The sequence below is a fragment of the Chiloscyllium plagiosum genome, unplaced genomic scaffold, assembly GCF_037043375.1.
Source record: "Chiloscyllium plagiosum isolate Xiang-an unplaced genomic scaffold, Cpla_swu_hap1 HiC_scaffold_53X, whole genome shotgun sequence".
Taxonomy (NCBI): Eukaryota; Metazoa; Chordata; class Chondrichthyes; order Orectolobiformes; family Hemiscylliidae; genus Chiloscyllium; species Chiloscyllium plagiosum.
Window position 1 is genome coordinate 13965578 of NW_028270191.1, and position 15259 is coordinate 13980836.

Consider the following 15259-nt stretch of genomic DNA (forward strand, 5'->3'; position numbering starts at 1 on the left):
CAAAGAGGCAGCAGATGAAAGTTAATATCGATCACTGTGAAGTGATTCATTTGGGTTGGAATATGAGGAGAAACAATACGAAACAAAGATACAATGCTAATGTGGGTACAGTTACAAGGGGTAGAGGACGCAATTTTGTGGGGAGGTGCCCTTGATGAGCACAGGGTAATCTCCCAAAGATGGTTGACCATGGGCCTTTGCGTCCAGAACTGAGTACTCGCAGGGACAGGGAGGCAATGGGATTCAGAGTACACTTCCACCTGCCTAGTCAAATTGCCTTTCCACCTCCAAGCTTTCAATCAGCAAGTGCAGCAGACTCCAGCTTTAGTGAGCAAAGCAGTCGGAACTAACTAGTGTATTTTACAGAAAATCTGTAGAAAAGAAAGGTTAGATGGAGTTCACAACCTGCACCAAAACTCAGAGCAGTCACAGTCTCCCAATTTGTCTTCCATTTTAGTCTTCTTAGCTGCTAAAGTTAGTTATGCTGGAATAAGGGGAAGGGAAGCATTTGATAACTGCAACAAGAAAGTATCTTTGCATTAGGTACATTTGTTACTTGTTGTTCTGCTTGTGCTATATCAGTTCCAGCTTAGCTCAGAGCTAAAGAGGCTTCAAATACAGTATCATAAAATTAATAGCAGCCAAGGCAGACTGATTAGAGGCAAGACTTCAATGGCAAGGCAAAAGCTCCTTGTAATTGCCATTTGTAATCCAACAGAACAAACAAACTTCAATGACAGCACATTATCATAGGTTGTTATTTGATCCCACATCAGTGGGGCTAATACCTGCATCTATGCACTGACAACTTAAATAAAAGTCATAGTGATCTTGTAAAGAAAGTTACACTTCAGTTAAGAGGAAATTTGATTGACGTGTTCAAAACAATGAGGCATCTGGACAGTGTGGACACGGAGAAACTGTTTCCATTGGGAGAAGGACTGAGAAACAGAGATCACAAATTTAAGATAGCTGGCAAAAGCTTTTTCACACAGCAAGTGCTTAGTGTCTAGAATACACTGTCTGAATGGAGGAACCACGTTCAATCAAGGCTTTCAGAAGAGAATTGGATCATTAGCTGAAGAGTGAAAATTTACAGGGAGGCAGGAGAAAGGCAGGGGGGCTGCTCTTGCTAAGAGATGGCATGGACAGGATAGGCCAAATGGCCTCCTTCTGTGTGTCACAACTGTATAGTTTGTAGCAAATTAAAATAACACCTCTCTTTGTTGTGCCAAATAACGTGCCTCAGTCTCCATTTTCTATTTTCCAATTCCAATGGTGAGGTTGTCCATTGTTCCCACTGAATGGGCTTGGCTTACAGTGTAGGTATGTTTAGTCTATCTGTTCGCACATGTTCTGACACACCTCTAGAGCAGGTGGGACTTGAGCCCAGGCCTCCTAGTGCAGAGCTAGGGACATGAGCACTGTTCCACATAATGTAGGCTCACATGAAACAACATCAAGACAGTAGGACTGTCAACTTCAACAGAGGGAGAAGACTTGTTCCAATAATCTGAATTTGAAGCCAGGCCTCCCAGAGTGTAACATCATGCAGAGCTCCTGATTAGACCAACAGTAACAACTTGAGACTTTGTAATATTATGCATGTGGATGTTGGATATTGTTCTTGCTCGAGTTTCCAGCACAGATGATACATGTTTTGACAGTGAATCATGGTGATTTTAATCTTTGTTGTACTCCAACAGAACTTTGCTTCGCAAATGGCACGAGGGTTTGATGAGAAGGCAGGAGGTGCTCAGATGGGTGTCATGCAAGGACCAATGGTAAAATAGGTTTTTATTTCCCAGCAATATTCCAGCCTCTGACACCTTTGATTGCAATGCAATGAACTTGCTTTCATCAAACAATTTAAAAAAGTCATATACTTTACATTTTGTGTCTAAATCCTGCCGTAATTCTTTAAGGAGAGATTGTGTGCAGTGTTAAATTAATCCTAATGAAAACCCTGTGCAATTCCTCACCCTCATGCCCTTCACATGTAGCCTTCATATTTACTATGAATGCACACATCCTGCCATCGCTACTCCATCACACATAGTCCTCATATCATAAACACAGCCTTCATCATTTATCTGTCCACATATGTTCTATAGGAGTCTGGAACACGCTGCCAGGGGTGATGGCGGAGGCAGATACAATAGGGGCGTTTGAGGGACATTTAAATAAGCTGATGAATATGAAGAATTGGAGGGACATGGACCAAGGACAGGCAGAAGGGATTCGTTTCCTTTGGCGTCATGTTTGGCACAACATCATGGGCCAAAGGGCTTGATCCTGCGCTGTACCATTCTGTGATCTATACCCCAAACAAATTATACCTATTTATAAGCCCCACAACTGACAAAGCTATGCAGATCCAGCCATCAATTATCTTCTCTGTGTCCTCCTCACCTTGAAGTTTGGGCCATTCTCTCCAGTCACTGTTGAGTAAACAGTAACAGGCTGTCCTATTATACCTGTCTAATCCATTACATTAACCAAATCACATTCTATTGCTTTCAACCTTCTCAGGCTGCAGCAGCCCAACACCTTCCACTATGGTCACTTCTCATTGATAGCCTTGTCATTTTTCTTTTGCAGCACGATTAGAGAGCCCCTTTATCACTCCTCCCTGTTTAGCGAGTATAATTCCCATAAGTAGCAAGGAGCTCAAGTGCAGACAGTCCATTTATATTACCAAAAAAACTCCAGTTTTCATACTTGCATGATGCTTTTAGCCACAGAAAACACAAGGGTGTGGCGTTTCCTCTTGATTGTGTTGCTTATTGAGCTAAATGTAAAAGAAAAACAAACGATTTCAAGCACAAATTAATGTGACATGACTCAAAATTCCTCAGTCTTTTATGCTAGTTTAGTAAGCAACACACTAGAAGCTGCACCCTGCCATAAAACAGCAATATCGCACTGGGATTGATTTACATTGATATCCCATTGGGATCACAGGATTGGCATTCGATAATATTCCACAATGAACATGGACTATTGAATTGACCCTATAGTCTTTGGAAGACTGATATAATTTACTCTTAAGTCAATTTTTGCTACCAATCTTGATTCTAAATTATCTCTCCTTCTCATTCTTCCTTATTCACTGTCATTTTCAGAACATGGCTCATGATATTGATTTTTTAATCCCATTCTCAATTTGCCCAGTGGAGATTTGACTACGTCCTTGGTTGGAAATCCTTTTACACAATTAAGTCATTTTCTGTAGACCACTCTCCTATATGTTAGGATATAATCTTTTTTTTTAACCTGTCTTTCCTTTGATGTCTTATTTATATCATTTTGTTTGTTTTTAATGTGTATGTTCTTTGCCTCTATGAGTGCCTTTGGTGTTGTAACCAGAGTTCTTTCAAAGTTGTTTCAACATGTTTCTCTCTATACATTCCTTTCAAGCTCATTGAATCAACACCACAACAATCTCTTTTGTGTGCTGACCATTTCAAACCATCAGTGTTAATCCTGAACAAAGTTGTTGCTCACTGTCTTGAGTTTTTTCTTGTTGCTTTTATAAGCTGCAGTCTGCCTCAGACATTCCATTCCAAAAGCTTTTCAATCACAAAGTAATATTTCCTAATTCTTAGAATTTGCTCTGCTTCATCTTCAGATTTTATTTTCCATCTTTAGAACTGCCCTCGACAGTCTTTGATCCTGTCATATTCTCCTGTCTTCCTGACCCTACTTTAATGTTCACACCAGCAATAACCTTGTGGCCTTTTACAACTTTCTGTACAAACTCCATCTCAGGATAACAAAGTTTGGGAGAAGACTTGTAGCTCGGGTGTTCGTTGTTGTGGTTCTGTTCGCCGAGCTGGGAATTTGTGTTACAGACGTTTCGTCCCCTGTCTAGGTGACATCCTCAGTGCTTGGGAGCCTCCTGTGAAGCGCTTCTGTGATGTTTCCTCCGACATTTATAGTGGCCTGTCCCTGCCGCTTCCGGTTGTCAGTTTCAGCTGTCCGCTGTAGTGGCCGGTATATCAGGATAACAGTCCAATTCTCACATCTTCATGGTCTGTCATCAGTGCATACAACTGACTTATATTTCTGTTGAATAATTAACTTCCAGTTTCACAATAAAATTCCTGTCAGATAAACAAGGATAATTTTTCAACTTTTCATTACAAGTTTTCAGGACCTAACCATGCACACACCAACCCAATGTTTTTCCCTTTTCCTGTCTCATATTGCCCAAAACCCTTTCAGGAGAGCGGCTTGGATCTAATGTTCAAACTCTTAAGTATTCTCACTGGATTTGAGAGACATTAATCTTTTAAAAATGAAACTATTTGTCCATTGAATGATTTGGTCTGTCAAATCACATTCACATCTTCCACGTCCCAATTTCGAAGCTCCTTCTGTGTCCATCATCAGAATTATTTGTGGAACACATTTTTGCCAGTTCTGCTTCATTTGTCTTCAATTCTGGAAAGTAGATATTCCTCACCACCAGTAACAATCATTGAAGTAGGCTGGATCAAGTAAAAGGGCTAGAATCGTGACTACCTATTTCCACACCTCTATATATCCCTCTTTATAACCAGTTGGACCTATATCCTCTTGATACTAATTTAGAATATCTATACCAATATATACCTGCCTAGAACTACTTATACCCACATTCCCTTCAGCACACAAACATCCAAAAATACTTAACTCCTTATGCATGCATGAAGCTTCTTACAAATCCATTCTTAATAACATGAACTTGCAAGTCGAACTTTCATCTCCCTGTCCTTATGTTGATCCTTACGACTGAGTAAATCTAGATGACATTTTCAGCAATCAGTTCCATACACTGTTGAGATGCAACCTCTATCTAATACGACACAGTTAGATGAACCCGTGACTACCAGAATAAAGCTTCCAGTGATTCAGGTTATTCCTGCAGACTGCTGATTATCATAGTTTTCTGCCTTCAGTTCTCTGCTTCATGTGCCACTTCACGAACCTTTCTGTTTCACTTTGGACAGTTCGTCGCATAATAACATTTAGACTCACATTTGAAACACCTGTAAATGGTTCCCCAGGTACCCATGGAGGTCCTCCATCTGCACACACTTGATCTTATTTTATACAACGAACATCATACATCATACATATTGAACCTCTGATCCAACTTATAACTAGCATCATATCTATGGGTACCTCACGTCCAAATCAATATGCCATCACCCATCCCAAAGTATTGCGGTATGCATAAGAAATCATGTGTTGATAATTACAGGTCCATACCACCTCTCACTGGCTCTCTTTTCTATTTCCAGGGCCCCATGGGACCCAGAGGACCCCCAGGACCCACAGGTGCTCCCGTAAGTATTGACTGCTTGACCCTCTTTATTGTGGTTAATATTTAAGGATTAAATCTAATGAGTATAGCACAGGACTGACTGAAAAGAGTTGCATATAAGATAAAAGAATTTCCTGTAATGTGAGGTACTAAGTCCTGAGAGTTGTCAATAATGGCTTTGTTCTCTTGACAGGGCCCTCAAGGGTTCCAAGGATCTCCTGGAGAACCTGGCGAATCTGGTGCTGCTGTAAGTACCCAGCACAGCATGACTAAACCCATTTCATCCGGACTCTTCATAAAAGCCCAGTCGTAATTCAAAACCTGTTTCACTAACACAGGTAAAACTGGGTCCTAACAGTGAATCTGAGATTCTCAACTCCAGATTCTACAGAAAGGACAATAACCCAGTATATTCTTGATTGTGGTATAGGTTTGAAAATGTAAATGCTGTAATATACTAAAAGAAGGTAGTGGGATTAGGATTGAAGTAGTAACAGCAGTTAGGAACAAACAATTGATAGCACCTGAACAGGTAGAATGGGGAAGTTGTATTTGCTATCCCTTTCTGTGGCTATTCACTGAACTTGGGGGCCATCACTCACCAGAGTGTTTGACAGCTTTTATTTGGGCAAGGGTAGGGGAAAGGGTAACGTCTCTTCCTGGTCCTAGACTCAATGGACCTTTATGATTCTCTGTTATAAATGAATGATCATTTCTCTGTTGCAGGGTCCCATGGGTCCTCGTGGTCCTCCTGGACCTGCTGGTAAACCTGGTTCTGATGTAAGTTTTCTTTAGTCACTGACAACCTTTTAATTCTCATGGTTTTAAACTCGATTTAGACAATGCTGCATGGTAACACAGGTAGAGCTAACAGGTGATTCTATCTATCCCACAGGGCGAGGCTGGAAAATCCGGAAAACCCGGTGAACGCGGACCCCCAGGGCCACAGGTACAGCAATGTCCAAGTTGAAGTAACACAATCATCTCTGGATTAAACATTCCTAACTGAAATTGGCATTATGCTAGCTCACAGGCATATTTGCCTGTATGGTCAGTATTTTACTCCCAAAGTAGAACGCAGTGAATAAATATCCAGATGCTTAAAAGAAAACAAGAAAAATAGAAAACAAGAAAGAGGAATGATACATAAGGATAGAAAGACATGACATTCCGTTGAGCTACAGCCAATCCAACCCTGTAGATTAGAAATTAGCAAGTAACTTCAGTTTTCTAAAGAAGACTTTCAAATGGGTCTAATTCTGGAATTAGCACAGTCTCCAAGGATGTGAAGACTGAGCTGAGTCAGGTTTCTAACACCGCTCTCCAATAATCCAGGTTAAGATTTCTATTCCACATGTGGTCTCTGTCTCACAAGCCAATGCCTTCACAATAATTACAAATCAGAGTTGGAGCACTTACACTATGAATGAATACTGACCAGTATTACAAAATTCACATTAGTAGTCTCTCAGCAGCTTCAGAACAGTTTTTACATGAAAGCATCTTTAACTACAAGCCACTACATGTTGCATTGCACGAAATGCCCAGCAATCAGTACAGGCCTGAGCAATTCTGTTATGACAAATCAGCACATGTCAAACGTTTTGCTGCAAAAAAAATCTATAACTTTATGGCATAAACGCAGATTATTTTCTTTCTCATTTTGTACAAAATAAAAACCAAAACTGCATCTTGGCCCTGTGCAGAAGTGAAAGAAGCATTCAGTGCCTTTATGAAATAGAATGATTATCCTGATAATTGATGATAATTTTGCTGAATTTATACCTCAGTCACCTTTTCTCCTTTATTTTCCCAGGGTGCTCGTGGTTTCCCAGGAACTCCAGGTCTTCCAGGTGTCAAAGGTCACAGGGTCAGTATCAGACTAGTTTGGATATCCGAGGCTAAAATGTGACACATAAAGCTGATGTTAACAAATATTCAATGTTAAACAGCAAAGGCCATTCTTCAGGGCCGTATGATTTACTACCTATGTTTAATTAAATAAAAGTGATTTTAACCTGATTCATTGTTTTGTTTTCACTTCACAGGGTTACCCAGGTCTTGATGGTGCTAAAGGTGAAGCTGGTGCTGTAGGTGCAAAGGTACAGAAAATAATTTAATACTTCATTGGAGTGTAACTGCAGTCAAGCCCAGGACTTTTAAAATTTCTGTTTATTGGGAGTCTTCACTGAACAAGTGTACTGCAGTTTGAGAGAGGCCTGTCCAGATATGTACCAGTTTGGAAAATAGAACGTAGAGAAATATTGGAGCTCAGGCCAGGCTTATCTAGAGATTTTACAGTCTGTGTGAAAAATAAATCAGTCTGGAATAGTACTATGTTGAAATATCCCAATCAGGGATAAACCTGTTATGCTTTAGTCTGGGATAGACCTATGCGAAAATGTCTGTGAGGGATGTTCCTCCATTGAAACATTCAGTCTAAATTGTTCTGGCCCATATTTAAGTCTGTGTTTAAAATTGACACTGGCAAATAATGTGGGTCTGAGTTTTTTTCCTTGAAGCTGCTTGTTTTCGAGTAATTCCCAAAGCAGTACATAGAGGAAATGATAGTGAGGTGTTCTGCTGAATTCACACCCCCAAGGATGGGATCTTAACTTCTTTTCCTACCCTCCCCCCCAACTCACTCCTCCACAATGGATGTGAGTTGCCATCACTGCTATAAATGACAGTGAGGACGTGAGACTGAGCACCTTAGAGGGTTTCATCCATTGTTAATGCACCAATAACAAGGCTGGTAATTGTGGAGATTGTAATGGAACAGGAGGACGCTGTTGTATTATAGCACAGATCTTAGAAAGGGACTACACCTTAGCAACATAATCCAACATATAAACTCTGACTATATATGGAAGTGTGCGATTTCATATCATTTACATAATTAGCTGTTAATAAACTTCCAGATATCTGTTTCGATATGAACCTGATGTTGTAAGTTCTGTGAACTAACATACAGAAAACACAATCACATTTGAGGCAAGAGGAGGGCAAGGATGTATATTTGGTCACCTCTTTAAAGCAGCCATCCTCAGTGTCTAGTTCAGTATCACAAGGGCTCACTCCGAACAATCTACCAGTGCACCTTGCTGCATATTACAGGCCTCTTGCCCAATTCAGCAGTGGACTCAGCATTCTTTGTGCAGCACCATAACATTTTCCTCCTGGACTTCCAGAAGAGCTCAAGTAGTTTTTAGAATGCTCCAGAATAACAAACTGATGGAAGTTTACGACATGGGGCTCTGTTCTTGCATAAATCTTGCCGATTTAATCTGTAGCCCCAAGCCATAAGTAAAGATCATTGTTTAAAATTGACATATTTTTTGGAATTTGTCCAACAGAAAATAAATTTCCTTTCAATGGATTAATTAAAAGAGAATGAGGCTGAGAATGCACTAGACTGAGGAATCTCCATCCCTGAATATTCACAGCTATCTCAGATAAAGTATAAAACACTCAACATGAGGTTTTGAAGGTCTTTCGAGGCAGATGCTACACCTTGACCTTTAAGGTCAATACATAAGGGTGGGGTTAACATAAGGGTGGTGTTGGCGTGTCCCAAGCAACAACAAGAGAGGGGTTTCATAACAAAAAGGAAGATGAGAAAACTTGGACCAGTCTTGTCTTTAGTAGTTGTTACAGGGGTTCGTCTGGGGATTGAGGTTGTTTCACACTGAAATGGCAGTTGAGAAGAAGTCAGAAATCACAAAGGAAGCAGTTGAAAATGTTAAACTTAAGATCAGATATTCATTTGATCATGGAGGGATTATCATTAATGGCTGTTGCTGACCTTTCTATTCTTTAGCTGCACTTTGGCCACTGACCATTCTCAAAATGATAACCCCTCTGCTTTCTCCAAACAGGGTGAAGCAGGTGCTGCTGGAGAGAATGGAGCTCCTGGTCCTATGGTGAGTAGGAATTTCCCATATAGCTGCAAGCATTTGGTCCTCATAAAGTGACAAAAGCATACTGTCATTTCTTATTGTTATAATTATAATTGTATTGATTCAAAATTTTGATTGTCATGTTGGAACATTTTATATATTGCATCAAATTTAAACAGCATCTGTTGTTATGATAACCATCATCATTTATTTGTGAGACTCAAAGGGGTTGCTATCTTTCCTTTGCAGGGTCCACGTGGTCTGCCTGGTGAGAGAGGTCGTCCTGGAGCTCCTGGTTCAGCTGTAAGTAAATCCCAACCTTCAAACTACTTTCATATAAATGGCAAGCATCGACATCAAACGTACACAGCAAGCTGATATCATCCAATAGGTGGCATTCATTTCACATTCACACAGAATCTCTGATTTAAATTGGTTTAGAAACTTTGGGCTGAGTCTTATGTTCTCTTGACTGTGTCCAAATTGCATGGAGTTTTCTGGAAGGTTTCTCACTGCAAGGCTTACTGAGAATCTCACCATGCCACCTGTGAAAAGCATAAACAATGGAGTGAGATGCTGCCAGTGTTGAGGTGGGTCTTCTTGCCTGATTCTGCCTCACATCTCGCCATAGCACATGTTATTTGGACTCCTGTAAGAATTTGCCCCACATTTTAAAACCAGGACAGATGAAGTTTAAATGGGCCAAAAAAAAAGTCACGAAAGTCAGAATAAGGCAAAAGTTCTTTGAGAGAACAGACAGAGGTGCAATGGGATAGATAGGAAAGGGGAGTCTATTGAATTCAACAGAAAGATTTTTCAGAGAGCTAGCATAGGAATGATGGGCTGAATAGGCCTCCTTCAGTGCTCTACAGTTCGACTAAAACAGAGAATACAGTAGATTATCTCTCTCCTCATCACTGCTGGTTCAGATTCTTACTGCATCTATTGCACAATGACACAGTCACATTTTGTGCTTATTTTACAGTTAAGTTGTTCTTCAAAGTAATCAGACAATGCTAGTTTGCATGAAAACTGAGATGTCACACTGATACCCTGCCCATTTATTTCACAGGGTGCCCGTGGTAACGATGGTCTGCCTGGTCCAGCCGGTCCTCCAGTAAGTATCTCTAGTTAAATATAGGTTTTGCACACATTGCCAGGTGTGGAAATCGCGTCTGGTTCAACCAAAAAAGTACATCTCCTGTTTTGTACTCACTCACCACTGCATTCAAATTATAATCTGGTTAGTTCTCACTATATTTACTTATTTTGCAAAGACAATATTTAACACTGTTAAATAAAACTATTTAGTTAATTGTTAATTTTGCTTGTCATAATATAGTTTGAAATATTTATTGACGCTTTATCCAGCTCAGATAATAAGGCATTGTGGTTCAAAATGCAGAGATTAAAGCAAAGATTTTTAATATGTTCTCCTCACAGATTTTTTTCGATGGGAGTACTATACTCCACTGGTCTTTTGGCTTGTAAAAGATAGAAATATTTTTTCTCTGTTGTTTCTTAACATTGGCTAATTCTTTTCAGATGTTGGCTTTATCTTCTATTTCACAGTGTTGATTAAATCTCTGCCATGTCTTTTCTTCCCCCTCAGGGTCCAGTCGGTCCTGCTGGTGCTCCCGGTTTCCCAGGTGCTCCAGGCGCGAAGGTGAGTGAAGGCTGTTGGTGGTAATTGCTAAAGCTGTTCTGGACTGTTAACAGCCTGAATGAGCAGCAGTGTGATGGCATTCCTCTCCGAGTCTGCTCTGAATGTGAAGCGATGTAGAGGCCCCTTCCTACCCCGCACCCACCCTCTCCTGTGAAGTCCAGGGGAGAGAGAGAGAAAGAAAGAGAGACTTGGCGGGATAACAAGCAGGGCAGGAATCCCAGCTTCTGAAAGCCACAAGCTGATTAAATAAAGCAAGCCTTTGAGCCTGGAGTTCACTGAGAAATGTACACAGCGAATTGAGGCCACAGGCAACATTCTTTCATCAGTCCATGAAGTGCAGCAGGGGCACCGAGTGAGAGATACCGATGAACAACTGGTATTCATTTATATTCCACCTGCAATATAAGCATTGAGGTTGCTTAACTAGACCTCATTCATTGTTTGAACCCCCATTTTGCTTGAAGGACATACTCATAAAATACTTTCAAAATGTTGTTTTTCTGAAAGAATGATCAAACTGTCAGTTTTGAAACCGAAAAGGTTAATTAGTTTACTGGGTAGCTTGGCCATTATCCTTTTAACCTGATTCAGGGGATGCATGGTGGGGGCTGGAAGGCCCTTTACCACAATATTATCTCACAGTTTGTGTTTTGTTTAGTTCAAGCATAATCCCTGTCCTTGCCTTTTTATTTTGGTCTTGTCTCTTTAATTAAAAAGACATCTTCTGATGTCTTAATTGAAACAGAAATTATTTAAAATGTTATTTGATCTGAATAGAAATGCATCCTATGCATAAAGCTTAACATAACAATTTCGGTTTATATAGCACCTTTAAAGTAATAAAACATTCTAAAGTGCTTGACAGGAAGGATATAAAGCAAACAGAATATGATACAAAGTCACATAGGAGGTATTTTGTTAAATGAATGGTAAAATGTCGGAGAACAGACTTGAGTGTGTTGAAATAGCCGAGTCTAGAGAGAACAAGGGCATGAATGAGAGGTTCAGCAGTGGAGAAGCTGAGATAGGGACAAAGTCAGGAGATATTTTGAGGGAGCTGGGTGATGGTGCAAATATGTGGTTAGAAACTCATATCAAGGTCAGATATTGACTCCAAGATTGCAGTTGGCTTGGGACTGTTCATAGAATGATAGAATCCCTCGAGTGTGAAGCAGGCCATTTGGTCCATCAAGTCTGTACTGACCCCACCCTCCCTCCAAAAAGCATCCCACGCAGACCCACCCCCCCATACCCATATCCACTAGAGGGCAGCACGGTGGCTCAATGGTCAGCGCTGTTGCCTCACAGCGCCAGGGACCCGGGTTTGGTTCCCAACTCGGGTGACTGTCTGTGTGGAGTTTGCACTCGTCTCTGCATGGGTTTCCTCCGGGTGCTCCAGATTCCTCCCACAATCCAAAGATGTGCAGGTTAGGTGGATTGGCCATGCTGAATTGCCCATAGTGTTCAGGGATGTGTAGGTTAGGTGCATTAGTCAGGGGTAAAAGTAGAGTAATAGGGGAATGCGTCTGGATGGGTTAATCTTTGAAGGGTCAGTGTGGACTTGTTGGGCCAAAGCAGTCTGTTTCCACACTGTAGGGATTCTATGATTCTATAGCCAACCCACCCATCCCTGGACACTTAGCATGGCCAATCCACCTAAACTGTGGGAGGAATCCGGAGCACCTGGAAGAAACCCACACAGCCAGTTGCTTAAAGCTAGAATTGAGCCCAGGTCCCTGATGCTGTGAGGCAGCAGTGCTAACCACTGAATCATCATGCCACCCCTGTTGCCAGGGAGATGCATGAAGTCTGTAGCTAAGAAACAAAGTTCAAATAAAACACGGACTACTCATGTAAAGCTCTTCTGTAAAAAATGTGTTGGTTCTGATTTTTGAAGCCCAAGTCAGATTAAAGTGGTGTAGCGATAATGAACAGACAATTTGATTTGATATCTAACTTTTTTTTATGTAAGGAAGCGTAAAAAGTGTGTCAATTTTGGCTTAAAGCTCCTCATTCTTAGTGTATTCATCGAGAAACTGACAGTTTTCTAAAGGGTCAGGTAGTGTTCTGGTGAGCTGGATAACATGAAACCAAGACCAGAAAACAGAAGCAGATAGCTCCCCAGACATGAAGAATAATACTGCAAAGGGAACCGGATCTCCCTTTCTCTCTCTCTCTCCCCATCCTCCCCATCTTACATTATAATGGAGTTAAAAAGCTGCCTGAGTGCATTCTGTCACATGTCTCACCATAATATGCTTCATGCTGCTGGGACAGATTTTATGTGTCTGGGAAAGTTATTAAAAGCAGGCATCAGACAAGAGACAAAAACAGACAAGCGAGAGGAAAGTGAAAAATAGAGGAAATGCAGCAAGCCCACAGATAAAAGCTGAGCTGATAAGAGAAATTCTATAGTGTAAAATGAACCTAAATTTACATATCTTTAAGATCCATTGTTTCAACCTAATTGTTAAAATTGGTCCCATTGTCTCATTTCAATTGTACTGTCAGACTAACATTGCCAATTTACCACAGTGAGCACACTCAGATATCACTTCCTGGTGATCCAAAAGTCCCAAATATAACATTGCTCACAAGTCAGGCCCAACACTGCTGTTTACTTCAGCTCCCACTGAACAACTGGGTTCAAAGTTTGCTATTGTATTAGTAGATTTTTCTGTCTTCGTAGATAAACATCTTGCATCATCCAACCCCATTAAATGATTCATCATATTTGATTGTTAGCCAATGTTCCTCCCTCAACTAATAATAATGATAAAATCAGTTTACTCGGTTGTTCATCTCATTGTTATTTTCTGTAAGACATTGCCAGGACAGAATGGCACTACACTTCAGAAGTGATTTCCTTGTGCTTCTGATAGTGTGATAGGCTGCTGTATAAATGCAATTTTTTTTTAACTTTTGGTCTTGTGAGTCTGGGTTATGATGTATTTATTGCGTGGCCCCGAGTTGCTCTGATGGCCTTAAGAGTTAATTTCAGTGGGGAACTGCAGTCTCAAATAGGCCAGTCTGGGCAGGTTCCATTCCCTGAAGGAGATCAGTGAAAAAATTGGATTGTGGTGACAATCTAGCAGCTTTGTGGTCATTGTTTTCTGATGCCAGCCCACTGATTGGCAAATTGCGGAATTAAAAACATTTTGGATAAAGTGGAATTTGAACCTATGACCTTTGAGTCAGTTGTCCTTAACCATAACCTGAATAGCTTTCTCTAATATTGTTTTGGATACATTTGGGAAAAACTCAGATTCATCTTTTGTCTGTGGCTCAGAGATACACTTCCAACACAATTAGCTGTGACCCTTGATCTGAATTCAAAAATTAAGTTGAAAAGTTCCTTTTTATCTGGAGCTACTTCATAGTAAATGATCCAGAAATGCAGCACAGATTAAAGAAGAGAGTTTGTCCAGTAAGGCAGGCTGAGTCTGAATATTCTTCATTTAAATTCAGTATTCTCGTGCTGCCCAAGAGCAAAGTTGATCCAGGAATATATTTGATTCAATATTCTTGCTTAAATGTAACTAGTAAGAGAATCAGAAATGTCTTGAATTACTGCTTTGTTCAGACTTGATGCAGGTGTTTTTGTTTTTTCCTTAACTAAAGCTTGGCTAATGCATCTCTGGCTCTGTAATTTGCCAGCTATACCCCACCTAATTCATTGTGGGTCATTCTTAGCACACAGAATCATATCACATGATCACAGAGTAGGCAGTATTGCCCCTAAAAAGATGCAAAGACCATCACAAAGGTAATTTTGAGTATCTGGAATTTACCTTACCGGAAAATGTAAAGGAAGTTGGGATTTTTGGGGGCAGGTAATTAACTGGAGGATAGCCAATTTCAGTTGGCTGAGAACAGATCTGCCCTGGATAAAATAGAATCAAAAGACTGGCAGGCCATAATTGTAACTGAACAATGGGCTGCCTTTAAAGAGAAGATAGATCGGGTGCAGTCAAGGTACATTCCCATAAGTGAGAAGGCTGGGGCAACAAGAGACAGGACTACAAGAGGATATATGTCCATTTGGTAGCAAAAGTGCAAATCTGTGAAAAGTTCAATGGGAAGAGAAATAAGAGGCAAAGATAGAGTATGTGAAGAGACTGGCAGCTAATATAAAAGGAAATCCAGAAGTCTTTAGTAGGGATATAAATAGTAAAAGGGTTCATAAAGAAAGGGGTGGAGTCAATTAACATCTACACATGGAGGTAGAAGGCAGGGCTAAGGTATTAAATGAGAACTTTGCAGACACTGGATGGGTAAAACGTTGATAAAGAGGAGCTATTGGAAAATCTGACTGAACTTAATGTTGATAAATCATCAGGACTGGATGGGATGTATCCATAGATAGTGAGGGGTGTAAGGGTG

At 40.5% G+C, this 15259-nt stretch overlaps 1 protein-coding gene across 2 annotated transcripts in view; it reads left to right on the forward strand.

The window, feature by feature from the left end:
• LOC122543371 (uncharacterized) overlaps positions 1–15259 on the forward strand; it is a 79766-nt gene that overhangs the window by 14388 nt on the left and 50119 nt on the right. For both annotated transcript variants that reach the window (XM_043682019.2, XM_043682020.2), the window contains 11 exons: positions 1707–1784; positions 5289–5333; positions 5505–5558; positions 6038–6091; positions 6207–6260; positions 7128–7181; positions 7360–7413; positions 9190–9234; positions 9460–9513; positions 10283–10327; positions 10823–10876. In XM_043682019.2, coding sequence (XP_043537954.1) covers positions 1707–1784; positions 5289–5333; positions 5505–5558; positions 6038–6091; positions 6207–6260; positions 7128–7181; positions 7360–7413; positions 9190–9234; positions 9460–9513; positions 10283–10327; positions 10823–10876 — 591 coding nt within the window. The remainder of the gene's footprint in view (positions 1–1706; positions 1785–5288; positions 5334–5504; positions 5559–6037; positions 6092–6206; positions 6261–7127; positions 7182–7359; positions 7414–9189; positions 9235–9459; positions 9514–10282; positions 10328–10822; positions 10877–15259) is intronic.